General features: G+C 46.6%; 1 protein-coding gene across 2 annotated transcripts in view; it reads right to left on the bottom strand.

Annotated features, from left to right (window-relative positions):
- MLLT1 (MLLT1 super elongation complex subunit) overlaps nucleotides 1-19,840 on the bottom strand; it is a 31,821-nt gene that overhangs the window by 4,307 nt on the left and 7,674 nt on the right. Inside the window, exons 4-11 of one of the 2 annotated variants that reach the window (XM_059870075.1) lie at nucleotides 11,707-11,850; nucleotides 10,079-10,204; nucleotides 8,308-8,853; nucleotides 4,149-4,236; nucleotides 3,320-3,431; nucleotides 2,057-2,156; nucleotides 1,804-1,875; nucleotides 396-467 (exon numbers count right to left, since the gene is read on the bottom strand). In XM_059870075.1, the coding sequence (XP_059726058.1) occupies nucleotides 396-467; nucleotides 1,804-1,875; nucleotides 2,057-2,156; nucleotides 3,320-3,431; nucleotides 4,149-4,236; nucleotides 8,308-8,853; nucleotides 10,079-10,204; nucleotides 11,707-11,850 (1,260 nt within the window). Of the gene's footprint in view, nucleotides 1-395; nucleotides 468-1,803; nucleotides 1,876-2,056; nucleotides 2,157-3,319; nucleotides 3,432-4,148; nucleotides 4,247-8,307; nucleotides 8,854-10,078; nucleotides 10,205-11,706; nucleotides 11,851-19,840 lie in introns of both variants that reach the window. The other variant, XM_059870074.1, reaches the window with a different exon arrangement.

Below are 19,840 nucleotides of genomic sequence, written 5' to 3'. Positions count from 1 at the left end.
GTGCCCAGCACCCTCGGGGGGAAGAACCTTGCCCTGAGCTCCATGCCAAGCCCTGGCCCAGCTCCAGCCCTTCCTGGCCTCCTGTCCCTGTCCCAGAGCAGAGCTCAGCCCCTGTGCCTCCACCTCCCCCCAGGAGGAAGCTGTCAGTCAGACCAAGCTGTCAGTCAGACCAGGAGATCCCAACTTTGGGATTGCTACCACGACGGCAGAGAGAAGATACTCACACCACACTCCTGTATCACTTTCAACAAAAACATTGCATGCACAGCTGATTTTAATTTTTACTCGGTATTTTTGCTTTCAAAGCAAAGCAGAACTGCTGTGGAAGGGCCTGGCTGAGCCCCTGGACACCCAGATGCCAGGGACAGCAGGGACAGCAGGGACAGGGGGTGTACCTGCTGGAGCACGTTGCGCTCCCGTAGTGCCATGAGCCGCCTGTGGAGCTCCACCAGCTCGTCCGTGTAGGCCTGCAACACAAACAGGGACACGTGGAGTGCCTCAAGGCTGCCAAAGGGACCTCCCCAGTGAGGATCAGAAGAACTTGAGGCCTTTTCAGACATTCCCAAGTTTTCCCTGCTTTTTTACTGCCTCCTCCTCCTTCTCAAGTACTGGGGCACCGAGGTCCTCCCTTAAATTCAAGTGCTCTGAAGGACTTTTATTTTTTATTTAATGACATCCACACCTGTAACCAGCTCCAAGAACTGGGCAGAACCTTTAAGGCCCTCAGTGAGGTGAAGTTCACCTTGGTAACCCTCAGTGTGAGCTCCTCATCAAGGGGTTCTCCTAATTACCTCCAAATTACCTGAAAACATCACGTGCATCAGTGACCAAAACCCAGCAATCTACTGAGCAACGATCTGCATCTAGGTAAGGAAAAATCCTTGGAGTGCACTGTATTCCCAGGTAGTTTTTCCTAAACCACAACAGGAAATGAAGGATTGCTCACAGACTCAACATGTTGATTGTTCTTAGGTAAGAGTGGTTTGGTTTTTTTCTTAATTTTAGGTTTTTTTAGGCAGCCAGCAACAGGTCTGTACCAGCAAAACTGATTGACACAATCAGTGAATCACAGAATGGACACTGCTCTGCCCTCCCTGGAGGCAAGGAAGGAGGAAATTTCATTGAACAAACAAAGGTTCCAACTAAACCTGCAAAGCAGAGCATCAAATAATCTTTTAGAAGATCAAAGCCAGATGAAACTGCCTTTTAATGAAGTGCCCCAGCACTGCAGCAGTGACCAGGCCGTTGGTTCAGACAAAGGGCAAACAAATACAACAATTTCACCATTTTGCCTATGAACACCACCTGGGGCTCCAGCTATTTAATGTACACAATTTCTGCAGTGTCACTCTCCAAAACCTGTCCTTTCAATATCTGCTTTTTGTTAAACTCAAGCTTTTACCCTGCTGAGACAGAACAATGAACAGGCTGGGCTGATTCAGGTGGTTTTGTGCACAGTGAGGCCCAACCATCCTGTGAAGCTCAGCTCCTTAATCAGAGAATTCTGGAATGGTTTGGGTTGGAAGGGACTTCAGAGCCCCTCCAGTGCCACCCCTGCCATGACAGGGACACCTCCCACTGTCCCAGGCTGCTCCCAGCCCTGTCCAGCCTGGCCTTGGGCACTGCCAGGGATCCAGGGGCAGCCCCAGCTGCTCTGGGCACCCTGGGCCAGGGCCTGCCCACCCTGCCAGGGAACAATTCCTGCCCAAGATCCCATCCAGCCCTGCCCTCTGGCAGTGGGAGCCATTCCCTGGGTCCTGGCACTCTAGGCCCTCATGGAAGATCCCTCTCCACAGGACACACCTTGTCATACGTTCCCTTCTTCAGGATCTTCTCTGGCTTGTTACAAGACTCTGGGCTTTTCCTTCCAGATGCCTGAGGGGAAAAGAAACCAACAACAGGACCAAAATTAGCTCAGGAAATATGGGGGTGTCACACCAGAGCACTGGAAAGGGAGGAATCACCTGTCAGCTGAGGACAGGAAGAGGGAAAATGTGGTGCAAGGAAGAATTTCCAAGGCAGGGAGCAGGGGAGGTGGGAAGCAGGGATTTCACACCTTGTTGTTTGCTGGGGGCAGCTTCTGCCCAGGAGGCGGCTCCCGGCTGGGCGGGCACGAGTCGGCGCTGTTGTCACTGTCACTGTCACTGAGGCTCAGTCTGAAAAACCACCAGCAGAGAATGAGCAGCAGCAGCAGCAAAATCATCATCAGCAGCTGCCAGCTGAGCCACACAGAGCTGAGTGAAATTCTCTTCTTTATCACAGACTACTGCACTGGCTGGGAGAATGGGTCACTGGACAGTCCTAGAATCCCTTTTTCCCAGCTGATGTCACCTTGCACTCCCAGAGCAGGGAGCTTTAGGTGACACATTACAGGCAGCAGTTCAACTCTGGCACACACAGGTCCCCTGAACAACTAAGCAGCACTGCATTTCACAAACAGCAGCTGTTCAGGAATTCCTCCCATTGCTACAAAGTACCTGCATGAGAGGCTCACTGACACCACCACAGGGAAAAAATGCATTTTGTGTTGCTGCTGGTGTAACCTCAAAGATTTCCTATTTATTCTCATTCTCCTTAGGCCCTACAGATATGGCAGGTATCCTGCTTATGGTGAACTAAACTGGTTATCCCCTAAAGGTTTACAAAAATACCCTTCAAAGTCCCTCAATTATTGTTTCCTTGATGACAGCTGCAATAATGGATATTTGTTTATTTTGGTAACCACCACCAGCATTTCCAATGTGCAGCTGCTCTCTGGGCCAAGCACTTGGGTTCAAATATTCACTGGGACTCCAGGTTTGGGCAGTAGCTGCATTTCCTGAGGGAAGAAGGTGAAGTTCAACTCTTTCCAGGGTGTGGGGCAGGAAACAGCTGTCACTGAGTCCAGAGAGTGGAGCAGCCAGCACAAGGAGGGGAGAGAGTGACTCCTGAGCCCTGTCAGCCCCAGGCAACCAGAGCAGCACACTCTGCCTGGCCCCACAGACCCCTAAGCTCTGCAGATCAAAGGTGTCACACTCCAGCAGCTCTGCAGAGATCTGAGGGTCACAGTTAGGTGACTGCTTGAAGGGGCTCAGTCACTGGCACCTGCCAGCTCAGCCCCTCCCAGTGCCTTCCCCTCTTTGTGCTCTTCAGCCAGCCCTGCTGTCAGCACCTCTCTGTCCCCACCCTGTGCTGAGTGACCCCACACATGTGCCCTTCCTCCCCTCCCAAACAGAGCCCTGGCCCTTTGATTCTTCCCTCCAAATGGAGAGCACCCTAAAATGCCAAATGCAGAGGGCAAAGAGCCACCCAAGCAGCCCTGCTGTGGATTTGTTACCACCTGGAATCCCGGCTGACGGGGTTTGTTTTGACTGCTGCCTCCTCTCCCGAGGAGCTGTCGTCATCATCCGACTCCTCCGACTGCAGATCCTCCACCATGGAGCGCAGGGGGCCTGAGCACATGGAGGGGGAGTTCAGCACCAGGGCACAGCCAGCTCAGCTCCACCCAGGCAAACCCAGCCTCGTCCTGACCCCTGGGAGATGGGACTGGCAAAGGACACGCTGTGCCCGCTCGGAGCTAAAGCAGAGCTGACAAACTTTACAGCTCCCTCCCCTCCCAAAGCCTCCCCCTCCCTTCCCAAACGAGAACAAAAGGACATTTTTCATGCCTGTGGGGCTGATTTAAATGTCACTGGAGACAGGAGCAGCACAGCATTTGCTGCACTTGGAACATTTACTGTTGCCAGTTTCCCTCCCTGGGTTATCAGTGGAGGGATCTGAGAAAGGAGCTGTTACACACTGGCAAAGTGATGAATGGCACATTTATAATTTTTAATAAAACATAGATGAGATTGGAGGAGAACTGTTCTGGTGATTCTACAGATCAGGCAGCAGCAACACATTTATAAACTGAGGCAGGAACCAAAGCCAAAAGGGAAAGAACCAAATCCAGAGGGATTCCCTACTCATAAATTAGCTGCCAAGAGAAGAAAAATACTTGTTCACGATGTTATAACATTATTGCCTTTTCTTGCTGAAGCATCACAACTCCAACACATGGCTGCATGCAAGAAACTGTATTATTATAGTGCTGGAAAAGCACATTTAATTCTCTTGAGCATTTTAAGGTTACACAAGGAAGGTTTTAACAGACTGCTCTTGCAACACACCTTGACTGTGGTTCTGAGATGGCTCGAAATCAGAGTCAGAGCTGGAGTCGGAGCTGGAGCTGGAGTTGGAAGGGCTGGACTGGACAGACTTAACCCCCCATAAAAGGGAAACAAAAGAAAAAGAATCTTAATCTTTCTAATCCAGAAAACCAGAGTACAAAGCACTGTGAGGCAGGAACATCTGAGCACTCTACAGTATCACCCACCACTGAATACAGTTCTTGGGGTTACAGAAAAACAAAATGTGAGGTGAGTATAAACAACATGTAGGGAAGTCTGGCAGGATATAGCTCAGCACTCCTGGGAGCAACATCAAACCCCTTCACACCATGAGGTTCAAACCCCCCAAATGATGATAAACATTTAAATGAAAACCCTTACTTTGAAGTGTGACAGATGAGCAGCTCAGAACCCACAACTACCCAAACCTCTTAAAAAGCGTATTTATTGTATCCACCAAGGTTCCATTGAACCTGACTGATCACTGACCATGGAATCAGAGTCAAGGAGTGGTTTGGGTTGGAAAGGACCTTGAAGATTTAATCCAAGCCACCATCCCAGACTGTTCCATGCCCCAGTGTCCAGCCTGGCCTTGGGCACTGCCAGGGATGCAGGGGCAGCCCCAGCTGCTCTGGGCACCCTGTGCCAGGGCCTGCCCACCCTGCCAGGGAACAATTCCTGCCCAAGATCCCATCTATCCCTGCCCTCTGGCAGTGGGAAGCCATTCCCTGTGTCCTGTCCCTCCATCCTTTATAATCAGTTTATCTTTCCTGCAGGCTCCTTCAGGCACTGGAAGGCCACAATGAGGTCACCCCAACACTTCTCTAATTATCAACCCCAGTTCTCTACCCCTTTCCTCACAGACATGGAGATGTCTATCCCAACTAGATCACATGACTCCAAAATTAATTCTAAATTATTATTCTATCCTAAACCCAGTTGTCTCTACACCAGTTTGAGTGATCCACTGTACTGGCTCCATGTAACTGTGAAAACATAACAGAGACCAACTCAACCCTTGTGACCCCAACTCGTGTGTCAGCACCTGGCAGAAATAGCAGGAGTATCCTGTGCAGTAAGAGTGAGTGGGGAGTAAAGGAACTACTGCTAACAGCAGCACCCAGGAAGGAAATCTGGGTAAGATTGGGAAATTTGAATCATAAATCCGATACTGGCAGCAATCACCTGCAACAGCCTTGGGAACCGCCAGAGGGCAGAAGAGGCCACAGCAACTCCCTCTGCCCCCAGCAGCTCCTCAAATCCCCTCAAATGGGTTTCTTGATACTCAGGCGGGTTATAGCTTAAAGATTCTCAAAGTACTGTGATATCTTGCCTTTTTAAAAGTAATTCCCTGAAAATCAGCATTTCAGTTTCACTGTTTCGTTCCTAGGAATCCACTTACTACAACTGCTGCCAAATCCTGATGCTGAACAATCACACATACCCACTGATAAATAATTTGACACAGGAAGGGTTAATACTATAAAGACCTTGAGACAGGCACAAAGAGGCACAATCCCTGCCCTGGTCCTGCTGGCCACACTGTCAACCAAGGACTGGTAAGATTTTCATTATTTCATTGTAAGAAGGGGGAAAATGTGTCAAAAATGGTATTACAACCCTTGGGAAGGGTTCAGGAGCACAAGAGACTAATTTAACAGCTCCAATATCAGGTGTATTGGCACACTGCAGCAGCCCTGGCTGTTTAGGGAAATTCCAACATGGAAGTGGAGAGCAGAGAGAACAGGTTGTCCAGAACAGCTGGGGCTGCCCCTGGATCCCTGGCAGTGCCCAAGGCCAGGCTGGACAGGGCTGGGAGCAGCCTGGGACAGTGGCAGGTGTCCCTGCCATGGCAGGAGATGGAACTGAATGATAGTTAAGGTCCCTTCCAACCCAAACCATGGGGGGATTTTATGAGTATTTTCAAGCTATTTAAGCACAGCTCTTGCATCTGACCCACAGCTCCAATCCTACATCCCTCATTCCAGGTATTCTGCAAGTCTTCCCTTAAAATTCCTTAAAAATCCCTTAAAATAAACTTAACAGGAGCTAAGCAGCAGCTGCTGGAGATAACCCACCTCTCCTTTTGCCATTAAGGCCATCAGCTCTTTGAGAGGAGGATGCAGATGGACATGCTCTGTGTGCTCAGTGATTGTCACTGGGATGTGACCAAAGCAAAAAGCAACACTGCCTCCCATCCCTGCCTCCCCCTTTTGTCAGCACTGAGGCAGCCAAGCATGAGGCCAGTTCAGGGAACTGGACTTGATGGGGGAAGGAAAAAAAAAAGTTTAAAAAACCCCAAAAAATAAAGGCCAAGTAATTTCCAGCAGAAGCTGAAACAGCAGGAGAAACTCTGCAGTGTCCCCCTCTGAGCTCCCAGGCCAGGGGCACAAATGGGAGCTGCTCCTCTCCACAGCAGTCTGCAAAGATGTCAGCTGGGAGCCACCGTGGAGCTGTTGCACAATCCCCCGGCTGCAGCAGCAGAGCTGACTGAAGGGTTTCCGGGCCCTGCTCCACCCCCAGCTGCTCCCTCACTCCTGTGATGTGGCTCCCACCGCAGTGCCAGCAGAAACCCTGGGCAGGAACCAGCAGTGCTGGGAGCAGGGACATTCCCCAGGGTGCAGAGGACCCAGAGCCCGGGTGCTGCTGCCAGGGCACTCTGCAGCTGTGCCTGGGGCTCAGGTTCCACTGGAACCTCGGCTGCCACCACTCCCTGTCTGTCACACAGAGTGTCCCCAGCACCCAAGAGGAGCTGGGCCAGCGAGGACACTGGGCAGGACAGGCTGCAGCAGATGCTGAGCCCCACTGTCACAGGCTGGGGTTCCAGGGACTGCCTGGCAGCACCATCAGCTCACACTGCTGGGACCAGAGGGGATGGGGACACCTCGGGGACAACGAAGGACACTCGGGGATCTGCACAGTCACAGGTTTGCAGGGAGGGCTGTAGGTCTGGAACTGAAATGTGGGGCTTGCTGAGCACTGCTGCACTTTGGTAAAAGGCTAAAAGGAGAGAGGAGCTGCCTCCTCTTAATGTGGAAATTTATCCATCTGGGAAGTCAAGTCATAAAATCCCAGAATGGTTTGGGTGGGAAGGGACCTTAAAGCTCATCTTATGCCACCCCCTGCCATGGGCAGGGACACCTTCCACTATCCCAGGGTGCTCCCAGCTCCATCCAGCCTGGCCTTGAACACTTCCAGGGGGGTGACTTCTCTACAGACTGGAATTAACACTTGCCCAATAAACTCTTCTACTGGGAGTCCTGCAGGAAAACCCCTTCTCGACAAACACATCAATATTTGCTGTATCCCAGTGCTGATTAAATCATAATACAAACTGTCCCTAGAAAATTGATCTTAATAAAATAAACCTTTCTTAAAGTGGTCAGCAGGAACCAGTTCCAGAATTCTCATGACATTATCCTGTGAACCCTCTTACAAGATATATGGCTCCTTCATAACAAATATACAAGTGAAAATTAGCAAGAGTTTGGATTTGTCTGCTCCTTCTTGCACTTTTTTGCCTTCTTTTGGAAAACACTTTTTAGAAAACAGAGGATGAGGAATGTTCTCAGTTGTAAAAAGGAAAAAAATATTTAGACAGCTTTTAAAAATAGTAGTACAAGAACATAATTTGTTTTATGTTTCACAACACAACTTATTTAGATTTAGTGGCATGTGGTTGTATTTTGAGCTTCAGCCAATGGCACATTTCTTACAGGCCATGGCAGGAAGAGGGGCTTTATTTACATTTTAATACCGGGTTTTTTTCATTACCAAAACTGAGATGATTTCCTTCTTTTCTGAAATAAGATCACATTCTAAAACACTGCCATCACGAGCAGGCAGAAAGTGTCTCTGTATCTCTTGTAGCTCTGTAGATGTCACTGCAAGGGACCATAACCTTAAACCCTGACTTTAGGTAACTGCCTGCAGATAAATCTCAAAAAGTTTGTATCTGAAACAGGAGCTAAATCACACAGGAGGAACATTTAATGTTGACTGGAGTTTCAAAGAAGAATTTTATTTGAGATGCAACCCAGCCTAAGCATTTACCAATCTGCTGCTCTATCTTCTCTGAGAGATTATTTTTAACATCTTTTCCAGGCAGGGATTTAACATCATCCTTCCACACTCTGGTAAAGAATAAATCCCTACTCACCTCTGACTTGAAAGAAGTTTCATCCTCTGAGTTTGACTCCTCCATTTCCACAGGCTTTTTGATCTCCTTGGCCTCGCTCTCAGATTTTACCTTTTCCACTTTGGCATTCATCTTCTCCTTGGTTTGTTTCTTCTCTGGATATGAGGAAGACGAGGTTCTGGGAGATGTCCCCAGGATATTCTTTACCCCTTTGGAGCTACTCTTTTTTTGTTTTTTGGCACTAGGCTTTGGTGACTCCACGTTGGAGGGCCTCTTGCTGGAAGACTTTAACTCCGGCTGTGGCCCCCCCTTTGGAGAGGTGTTCTCCAGTTTGGTCTCCTTCACGGCCAGTTTTGGTTCCTTGAAAGCAGCTTTTGGAGGTGCCTTCTCCTCCTTAGGCAGTTTGTTCTCAGTTGGTTTTCTGGAGGAGTCCTTCAAAGGCTTGTTCTGTTCTCTCTCAAGGTCTTTGGAGGAGTTTTTGCTCTCAGAGTCTTTCCTGGGCCTCTCCCTGTGCTCCTTGGTTACTTTATGTGGCTTGGATGCTTTGCTACTTTCCTTGTTTGCATCCTAAAATTCAGCAACAGAAACATGCAAGCTGGGTATGAAACTGCAGCTCTGCACAGAATGATAAAACACATCCTCATAAATCACATGGCAATGTTTGTTCTGTGCAGAAATCCACCCCCACATGCCCAGGTAAACATCCACATTTCCCTCAAGCTGCTGCACACAAACTGGCAGTGAGCACTTCAACATTTAGGAAAAGATGAAACACGTTCTGCTCTTTTCCAGGCTCTGTCAAAGGTCTAGAAACATCTACAGATGTTTAATTCAGGTTTAACCTGAATGCAAACACAGATGCAGCTCTCAGGGCACCCTGGAGGAAGGGAAGCAGGAGAATGTTGTCTCTTTAGCAACTGGCAATTTTCACCAGAGCTCATCTCAGAACCCTTTATTTCTCTGCTGTATTTTCCAGTGCTTAATTCCTGACCAAAATTAAATCAGCCACTAACAGGTAAGTCATCTTCACTCTGTTTCATAACATCAGAAGGCATAACTGAAGTGCCAGAGTGTTTAGAGCCCTGAAGAACATGGGTATCAGAATTGAATTACAGTGGGAAATGAATTGTTGTTAATACCTGTGACTGTTCAGGCTGACACAGTCATGTAATCTGCTCCAAAACACATTGCTTGGGGATTGTTTCTCCCATGCAGGATTATACAAAAATAGCTTCAGTACATAAGGGGAAAAAGAAAAAACTTGAGGTTTTTTGGAAGTCTCAGGACCTGGCTACTGCTGGACACAAACATCCAGTGTGGAAAGCACCCACTGGACCAAGTGAAGTGTGTTTGATGCTCTCTCCAGCACTGCCCTGAGGACAGAGGAAGGGCTGACTTTCCACTCAGCCTTCCTGCCTAGGGGTGCAGGGCCTTGGAGTGCAGCTGGGCATGGCAGACAGTGAGAGAGCCCCAGAATCCATTCTCAGCATCAGGGACACAACCAGAACCATCAGAGAGGATTTCATCTGCCTTTAAGGACGATACGATTCACCAAAAATTCCCAGTCTGACACATTTAATTTTCTTTTCAAAACTTCCCTGGAGAGAAGTCTATCAGATCATAAAAAAGCCTTCTAGAGGCTGGGAAGTTCCAGACCATTAACTACTGAACTGCAGAGTACAAGGAGGTTCAGAATTAGCAGCAGCCAGGAACAGCTGCTGAACAAGCACTCAGCAGCCTGGCCTGAAAGACTCCCTCACCTCAGGCTGACCCAAACATGTGCTGCACTGACCTTTGACCCATGGGAGGGTTTGGTCTTCTTGGGATCAGAGAAGGCAGAGAGAGGTATCGTGGGCAGCATTGGATAATCAGGACTTGGCCTTGAAACAGTCTCTGCTCCTTCTGGCATCACCATTACCTGGGAATAAAGAGGAGGGAAATTATGTCTGCACAAAGTCTCATGGACTATTAACTATTAACACATGATTATGTTAAGCCACTTGCTCAATTAACACACTATTATTCATCTTTTCAATGTTTTTTTCCTCGCCTGCTTAAAGGCCATAAAAAGATATTGTCTATGGAATGCTCAGTTTCAAGGCGACTCCTCAAATATAGAATATTAAACCCACAAAACTGAAAGGCAGCAATGCAATATCGAGTGTCTTTCCCAAAGGGAATGCCAATATTCTGAGCACAGGCAGGCAATAAAGCTCTGGACAAGAACTGTGTGTTCTGCTGCAAATGCTCTTCCCCTGAAAAAGGCTAGGGAGATAAATCTGGAAGGAATGAGCAAGATTTCCTTGGTTTAGGAAAAGCTGAATTCACTGTTTCAGGGGAAAAAGGAAAAAAACAGGGTTTGGGTCTCTCCCTTCACAAAATCTTAACACCAAGCACTGAGCTCCATGGAACAATTCCTTTTTTACCTTCCCTACATTGTCAGGAAAATTCTGTGGAAAACTGCCACCAGAGAAAGGGCATCAAAAGTGATTAACAGCTGAAACACCTCAGTACACAAGGACTAAAATACCATACTGTGAAAATCCTAGAGAGCAGATGATGTTCCAGCCATCCTAGGGCTGAAATGAGCACCTTCCTCTCTCTGCCCAATACAGGAAAGCACTGGCACACAGTGGATCAGGAATCATGGAGTGATCTGGATTGGAAAGGACCTTATAGCTCATCTTATTCCACCCCTGCCATAGGCAGGGACATCTCCCACTATCCCAGGTAGCTCCAAGCCCTGTCCAACCTGGCCTTGACATCCTCTGCCTCATTAAAAACTTCTTGCACTTTGTGGCTTGGACTGATTTGCCCAGATCCTGCAGTTATTTGAGGATCATCTTTTAGTCCATCACTACTCACCACCTTCCCAGATGGAAGTGTTCAGTTACTGTAGCAATCCAAACTCTACCAGGCCTTGTAGAGAACATCTTCTTCCCCCCCACATACCTGTTTTCACTCTGTATTGTCCAATTTTTCATTCTTTTTTTTTTATTATCTAAGCCACAAGTAGGTGATGCCAGATTTAGAGGTCATTTACTGACCAGGAAGCACTAACTATTAAGTTTAAAAAATAATAATAAGGAATGGTTTGAAAGCCTCTCTCTTTCCTTGAGCTTTTCTGCACTGACCCAGCTCCTGGCACCAGGCATAACATCCACAGAGATCCCACTTTCCAGAGGGGTTTTCTGCTTTGATATTAATGCTCACATTTAAATTGACAAAAGAAGTGTCACCAATCACACACCAACAAAGGATTTGTTCTGCTGCAAGTGCTGCAGCCCTATAACCACGAGTCAAAACTGGCTGGGTCACCTTTTAAATGAATGTAGAAAACTGCTTGAAGCCTGCTGGCCTTAAAGAAACCTCAGAGCAAAACAAGCCCACTCCTTCTAGGATCCCAAATTGGGCACTTACCCCTCCAGCCCTGATGAGTTTGCGCCTGAATTCCTTGGTGGGGTTGTTGAAAGTCAGTTTCTCACAACGAAGGTGGTTCACAGGTGGGTTCCCCTCCAGATTTAGGAACAGGTCATATGTGAAACAAACCTTTTTGGGCTCCTCCTAAAAACAAGAAAGGCTCTGGGAAACTGGAAGAAGCTTGGCAAGCACACTAAGCCTGGGGATGCGAACAGTCACTCCCGAAAATCCCAAATAAACCACCAAGTGTTGCATTCATGGAGTTTTTCACCATGAGATCAGAGAGCTGGAAATTAAACTATTTGTGCTTGAGGTTAACATTGCTCATCAGGAAGTCAGGCATGAGGCTTCTCACTGCAAAAGCAATGCATGGACACAGATTTTGACTGAAAATTGTCTGCTTAAAGCTGTTCAAGTCTCCCCAGAAAAGCAGATTCACAAGCTTTATGCACTACTGTTTTCACCAAAATTCAGATTCTATCTCCTTTGGGAAGCAACTCTAAGTATCAATATTAAGAAAAGCATAATCCTTTCTGAGAGAAGGAACAACTTCTGAACTCCCAGGATCTCTGCAGGCACCGAGAAAAGATTAAAGGCAGTGGGAAAAGGATGGCTTGGTTTGTAAAATCCTTTTCAATATGCATATTTCAGGGGCTGAATGGGATGATATCCCAGGCTTTTGAACTTTCCAAGGGCACTTTCACCCAAGCAATCCAGAGTTTGTATGAGTGGTGGGGGGATCATCTGCGCCTCACTGCCTCTGTTCCACCTGCTGCGTTTGCAGCACAGAATGGAAGAAATCCCCCTCTTTTTTGCCCCCCACCCCCAAAATTGCAAATACTTTTCTTGTGCATTACAAATATGGACAGGACACCGCCTGGTGTTTCTTGCAGTGTGCATTTCCAAGCTGGAAATTCAATGTGCAGGAGAGGCTCTGCTGGGAAGCCCAGCGAGGCCGGCAGTGCCCTGCACATTTCCATCAATGCATCCCACGTGCCTCATTCCCTGTGCAGCACCGAGCAGCTGCACAGCAGTCTTTTCCAGAATTCCCTTCCAGCAGCTCCATTTCCTGGTGCAGTGGCATTGTTGGATGGGAACAGGCACTGCAGGCTCCCAGCACCAGCCATTAGATTTGCTGAAAATAGGTTGAAACAGCTTCAGACCACCCCGGTTCCTGCTGTTTGCTGCAGAGGCCATTCCTTGGATAAACTACACCTCTAACAATGCAAAGGGTGGTAGCTACAACTGGTTTACATCAAAATCAGTACCCTGAGCTCATCTAGGAGTTGAAGTCTTGGATCCTTATCCTCAAACAGGGGCAGGCATCAATAGACACAGAGGAGAGTCTCAGATGAACATGCTACACACACCAGGTATTCAGACCCTCTTTTGGGAAAGTCCTGAGGAATCCACACGCTCCTGAAAGGAGTTTACTAAAACAGATACACGGGAGGAAAAAGAAAAATCCTTGCAAAATACACTGCCCTGTCATTTGCCTGTTTTCCATGCCTGTTCTCATTAACTGAATCATTAGCGAGCTCTGCGTGTGCGCTTGCTGCAGTTCAAACAGCAGCTGCACAGGGTCCCTCAAAGCCTAATAAACTGAAATGAAGGATGAATAGAAATCCAAATGTGGCCTAATAATGGCTTCTAAAATGCTTTCCCTGGTTTACAACAGAGTAAATAATCCTGGCTCTATCAGCAATCGCAGGCTTTGGTCAGGAGATGTTTTGCCATCCCATTACCAGCTCTGCTTTGTCATTTGCCATTTGCTTTCCAAGCAGGAGAGAGGCAGCAGATCCCTTTCGCTCTCACCTTGGGTATCCCATTTTTGGGTGCTTTTTTCAAAAGCACCAAAATATTTATCGTGTGTCTGTTGAATTTTTGTAGAATAAAGGCAGTTTTTTAATGTGATATCCTCCAGCTCAGAGATCACAACAGCCCTGGGAATGAGCCCCAGCAGAGTGCCCTGATCATTAAAATCTCCTTTGTATCCCCCAGGCCATAAGGAGCCAGCCCCCCCCCAGTGAATAGCTGAGATTACAGCACTCCTAAAAGAACCACCACAAAACTCTCAAAGCAAAAAGCTGCAAATAAACATTCTTTCCTTTACTGCCCTCACTGCCCAGCTAATGATTACAGCTCAGGCCACTCCAAAGCTTAATCCATCCGGTCCTCCCTAAAAGGTTCTTCCCCCCAGACAACCATCAAGGGGAAGAAGGGGGGGAGAAACCCAAGGAAAATCTCTCTCAATTGACCCAGACCTACCCATCCTCTAACTTTAAATGAAAAGCCAGGCTGAGTCCACAGTGCCACACTTCAAAGCCTTTCTCAATAACATGTTGGGATCCACACATCCTGCTGCAACTCACAGTAGGTTCTTTCTCACCCTACCACCTTTGGTTCAGACAATCCTACACACCCTTCATGCACTCCTGCTTCAGCAGCAGCTACACATACAAGCCCAACTTTGCTCCTAGAGAATTCCACCTTCTGATGTCAAACAGAAATCTGACGAGGGAAGAGACTTTGCTGCTCCCAAGACCATAAGCTTTTCTAAAGGGCCCTACATCCAAGAAAAGCTTTAAAAAGGGTGGTTCACATCTATTTCTAACTGGAAGATGTGAATTGTTCAGATTCAGTGGCTCATTTGGCCATGAAATGGTTAAGCTGGTGCAGGGATGTCTCAGCAAGGCACCTCAGAACCTCACTTTACATCTGCCCCTTAAATCCCAGCATGCCAGAGAAGTAAACTCCAAGTGAGCACCACAAAACCAGGGCTTTTATTTGCAGCTGCTGTAAACTTCCCTTCATCCAGTGAATCCCCCTATTCCACCTCCAATCTCCTGAGCTGGGAACATTAGGTTTTATTTTTACTGCTTCCTGTCTGCACCGCCTGCACTGAGCTGTTATGAGCTCTGAAGCTGCTTTATTTTTCCTTTGAGTTCTGAAGTAATGGGTTAAAGTTCTTTTGGCACTTTTTGTAAGAGAAGGAATTTTTTAAAGTCTTTTGTTAAAATTTCCTTGTCTTGTTTTTAAGGCAGGGTGTGCCCTTTGCCACTTAACACAAATCAAAAGAATCTCACTGGTAGCGTGTGCATAAAGCTCATAAATCACTTTTAGAAAGCCATAAAACAAAATTATCTACAAAAATCTAGCACACCAAGGAAGCAGGCTCATGGTTATTCAATAACTATAACATCTAACACCACTTCCCTTTTGCCACAGATACAGCCTGACAGAGGCATTTATCCGGAACGTCTGGAGAAATGAAACCCCTTCCCAGGCTGGTCCAACCCGTCTGACTGGTCCTGGAGCAGCTTCCAGACAGGGCATTGGAAAGGGAATAGCCCAATATTCAGATTTTGAAATAATCAGCCTTATGTTCAACTCAGGAATCCATGAATCAATCTTATCTTTTGGGAAATTCTCCAGGGTTAAGCATTTAGGACTTTGCTCTATCAGACTTTTATTACTTTGCCCCAAAATCGGATTTTCCTAATGTATTTTTATTATACATACATATATATATATATATATATATATATATATACACAATGAGTACAATAATTATTTTGAGTATAAATAATATAGATTAGTGTAAATACATCTCTTTATCTGCTCACTGCTCCAAGACAAGCCTTTAATAATCTACTAACTCTTACAAATACATGATATGAAGCTGGCATGGCTGCTAAAGCTGCTGTCTTTGCAAACACAGCCTTGCCACACACTGCAAATATATATATATATATACACATATACACACACACACATATATACACACACACACACACACATATATATATATGTATGTATGTATATGTATATATATTTTCAGCATATGGATGTGCCACACTGAATGGCTACTCAAACACAGAGAGCCCAGGGTTTGGCCCTGCTCAGATAAAAGAATGGGTAGATTTATAATCCATCCTAATTTCTGACAGAAAAATATAAAAGCAAAGATTCCCTGGACAAGAGCAGCAGGACAAAAGGAATTGCTGCAGGTTTGGGAAGGAGATGATACAGGACAGACCTAAAATGTTTCCCTCAAAGGGCAGACAAAAGGACAAGTTTCACTCCTCCTTCCCCAACTTCCAGCAACACTGAGTAAACTCCAACAGGCTAAAACTACTCCTCCTCTCCTCAAACCTGTGCACATCCTGCCCAAAATGGCAATTTCAGTAAAATCAAATGGCTCATGCAAACACAGGCTCTTCAACCTTCCTTAGAGCACTTCCCTGGCCAACACTTGTCCCAGCCTTCCCCAGGAGTATTTCCCAGGCCAATCCCTTCCTGATGGCACAATCCTAACACCAGTTGTAGCTGATCCTGTTTCACCCCCCCTGCCATATGTGCAGCCCACCTACAACGTCTCCACTGAGTTCCTACTCTGATACACAAATAATTCTCCCCTCTTCCAATATTTCTCTATTTGTTTTCTACATCACCTCTACAAAGGTTGCAGAAGGGGTAAAATATGCTTATTTTTCTTTGAACCTCACTGGAAAAAAATCAAACAAATTTCTCTGCTTTCTCTGCTTATCTCCTTTTCACTAATAGGAAAAGCCCAAGTTCCATGTATCCATTATGTAAATCCTGGAAGGCTTTTATCTCTAGCACTAAAATTAGGAGGTAGCATCTTTAAAGAGACTTTAATACAACATCTTATCCATGTTGCATTAATATCATCTGCCTTATATCAGAATAACATGAAAATCTACTAGACCTTTAGCTTTGTGGGGAGGATTGATCTAATTTGATTAGGATGCAAAAAATGTCACAGGGAATGAATACCAAAGCCAGACCTGTATTACAGCCTCCAGATTACAACGTGTACCACTAGAAGAGATTTATTTGGAGACAACAATGAAAAAAAAGCCTCCAGACTGTTGAAATTGAGGGGGAGAGGGAAGGGGAAGAGCAGGAGAAAAACAGCAATGCATTTGTTGTACCAGGTTTGTATCGATTCGAGCACCAGAAGCCACTCACAGCAGCCCTCGTTACAGGAACACAAAGGATTTCAAAACAAAAATAGCACACTAACATTTCCAGTCCAAATGATCTGCTGTCATTAGCCAACTCGACTTCCAAAAGCTTTATCAATCAACCTGCTGAGCCCCTGCCATTTGTTTTTCAGGATCAGTTACAGCAGCAAAGGCTCTGCCAGTGTTAAAGGAGACCACGAGAGCCGTGGCTGCTCAGAGCCCCCAGCTGCCCAGGCTCCCTGCAATATTCACAATTTATATTCTGCAATTCAAATACCAACGCTGAGAAAGCACTACTCATAGAGGAGCTGGATTGCAGCAGGAGGACAAACACAGGCCAGCAATGTTCAAAGAGGGTAAGAACAGGCTCTTACACCTTTTTCACACTCTGCTGACACTTCCCCACCCGACAAAAAGGCACCAAGAGCACCGAGTCTGCTGCTCCAAACACACACAATGATAACAAAAAGGGAGTCCTCCAACACAAAGAGTCAATGGGCAATTTTATGCCAAGTTGGTTAAAAAAATCCTTGATGAAGTTAATTAAAACAGTTCTTAGTAAAGCTGTTCCTTCCCAGACCACAGGTTGGTATTTCTTTAGCCAAAGCAAAGAGCACACGGGCTCTGACAGCCAGCATTTGTCATTCCAGTAACAAATCAGAACAGGGAAAGGAAATGGCTAAGAAAGGCTTAAACTGTGGAAAAAAAAATCCATTTCAGCCAACCATGGCAAAGATCAATCTCCACAGACTGGCTCACTCCCTCTTTAAATCTTTTCTCTTCTCACCTTCACAAAGCTAAACATGCATCAATAAACAAATCCCAAAGCCTCTGCAAGTCTGGTTTCAGCTGAGGACACACATCAACAAAAATGTGTCAGATTGTGAGGAACATATGGCCTCAAAACCCACCCAGCTCCCCTGCCCAGTCACCTCCAAAGAGCCTTTTCACCCCAATCCCCAGAACAAATCCATACCATCTACTTGAAGAGAATTACTCAAGGATGAGTCCCAAATGCTGTAATCAATTCACAATATCTGCTGCACTCACACCAGCTGATCCCCACCAGTGTCAACAGGTTTGCAGAGATCAGAGTGAGAACAAGGTCTTGAAGTAACGAAGACTTTATTTGGTGTTTTAACACCACCTTCTTTAATTCAGGAGAACACAGGCTGTATCCTAAACCTTTGCCATTCCTCCTCCTCCCCTTTCCCTATCTTTTTAATTTTAACTATATCCAAGTCTTTGCATTCCTGCCCTTGTAGAAGTATTTACCTTTTACATTTCCTTCAACTCCACTTATTGAACATGGTCAGAGCTCTTAAAATTGGCAGAGCTTTTAAAATTGGCAGTGATGGCATCATCACTGGGCAGAGGTAGACAGAGGAGCCCAACTCTTCACACAGAATCCCAGAATATCCTGAGCTGGAAGGGACCCTCAGGGATGATCAGCCCAGCCCCTGTCCCTGCACAGCCACCCCAACACCCCCACCCTGAGCAGCCCTGAGAGCTCCTGGAGCTCTGGCAGCCTTGGGACCATTCCCTGGGAAGCCTGGGCAGTGCCCAGCACCCTCGGGGGGAAGAACCTTGCCCTGAGCTCCATGCCAAGCCCTGGCCCAGCTCCAGCCCTTCCTGGCCTCCTGCTCACCCCCTCAGCAGCAGCTCCTGAGCTCCCTGCAATCCTAAGTTAGTTCATGGCTGAATCTGAAAACACATCTTTGTTCTAATGATGTGCTGGAAGATGGAACCTTTTCCACCTTTTCCCTCAATCACCCCTTGGCCCAATTAAATAATGAGAGGTGCTGCCTGAAACTCCTTTATTAGCAATTTGTTAATCAGCTTAAAAATGGAAAAGAACTTTTCCAGAAAACATGCAGCTAAAAAACAGGGCAGAAATGAACGTTTTGAAGATCTGTAGATTTGAAAACAAGTCTGCAACTCAACCTGTTCTCCTATTTATTTGTCATGTTTCTGAAGACCAAAATGTCAGAAACAAAGAGCCTTCTCCTAAATTAACAGCTCCTTCCATTGTTTCCAGGGAGAACAGAGCCCACCTATTTCCCTTATTTATAAAAGCCACCTCTCTGCTCAGTGCTGGGGAACAACTCTGCAGTCACGTGTGTGGAGAAACAATGAGGAGTGATGACCCCAGTGGGTGTGAAAGCAAGTTCTAGTCAGAAAAGCTGCCAGCTCCATACTCCATGAGGAACACAGGAATATGAGGGACAGAGGGAAAAAGAAAACACAGGAATGCAGATGGCAGTCACAGCAAATGTGAGCACCTCTGAAAAGACACAGAAATGAGGGAACTCTGAGGATTCGTGAAAGAAACCATCGGAGAGCTGCAGGGCAAAGGGAAGAGTGGGGAATGGCTGGGTGAAGAAAGGAAGTGAAAATAAAAGGAAAGGGTAGAACTAAAACATAGTTCACCCCTTCCAGGCATTAGAGGTTCCACTTTTAAGGAATCAGTCTGGAGAAGTTCACATTTTTTGGTTAGGAGTGTAAAGGATCTCGAACCTGACTTAAGCCAACATTCAGTGCAGATGGAGAATTTTCTGCTTCCCATCTAAAACCTCAGAAAAGCCACCAGAAGTAGAACTACTTGCAAGCTTCTGAGGTGTTTTTGTTGCACTCAAGTAGTAGTTTGCAGTGTTTGCCAAAAAAGCTGCCTTTATCAACAACATTCACCCTCCAGCCCCTGCCTGCCATTCTTCTTCCCAGCCTTTTGGCTTACCCTACCCACCCAAAAAACAACTTGTGGGCAAAACACTCCCAGGTTTAGGAGGGCACTCTGTCTTCTGTGGCCCAGTCCAATTACCTGGCTTATTCCTCCAACCCATAAAGTGGGGTCAGAGCAATGTGGTAGGCCAAGAACCCAGCCCAAAATGCTGATTATTTACAAAGTGACACTGCCAGGAGAGCATCCTGGGCTGGAGTGGGGACAGAAGGGAAGAGCAGACAGATGTTTTGTGGGAGGGACAGGGAAAGGAGGATGGGAAGCTAAATAGAATGAGGCTGTTACATGTGGTCTGCTGTCAACACACCTGGGGTAAGGGCTGGTGCTTAGAGAACTGAGGGGGTGGGAGAGCACAGATTACAGGGATGTGGCTCAACATTTTTGGTTTAGTTTACCTCAGTTCCCT

This window comes from Haemorhous mexicanus, chromosome 29, assembly GCF_027477595.1.
Source record: "Haemorhous mexicanus isolate bHaeMex1 chromosome 29, bHaeMex1.pri, whole genome shotgun sequence".
In the NCBI taxonomy this organism is placed as follows: Eukaryota; Metazoa; Chordata; class Aves; order Passeriformes; family Fringillidae; genus Haemorhous; species Haemorhous mexicanus.
Note: the sequence above shows the minus strand (reverse complement) of the source record. Positions and strands in the feature narration are given on the sequence as shown.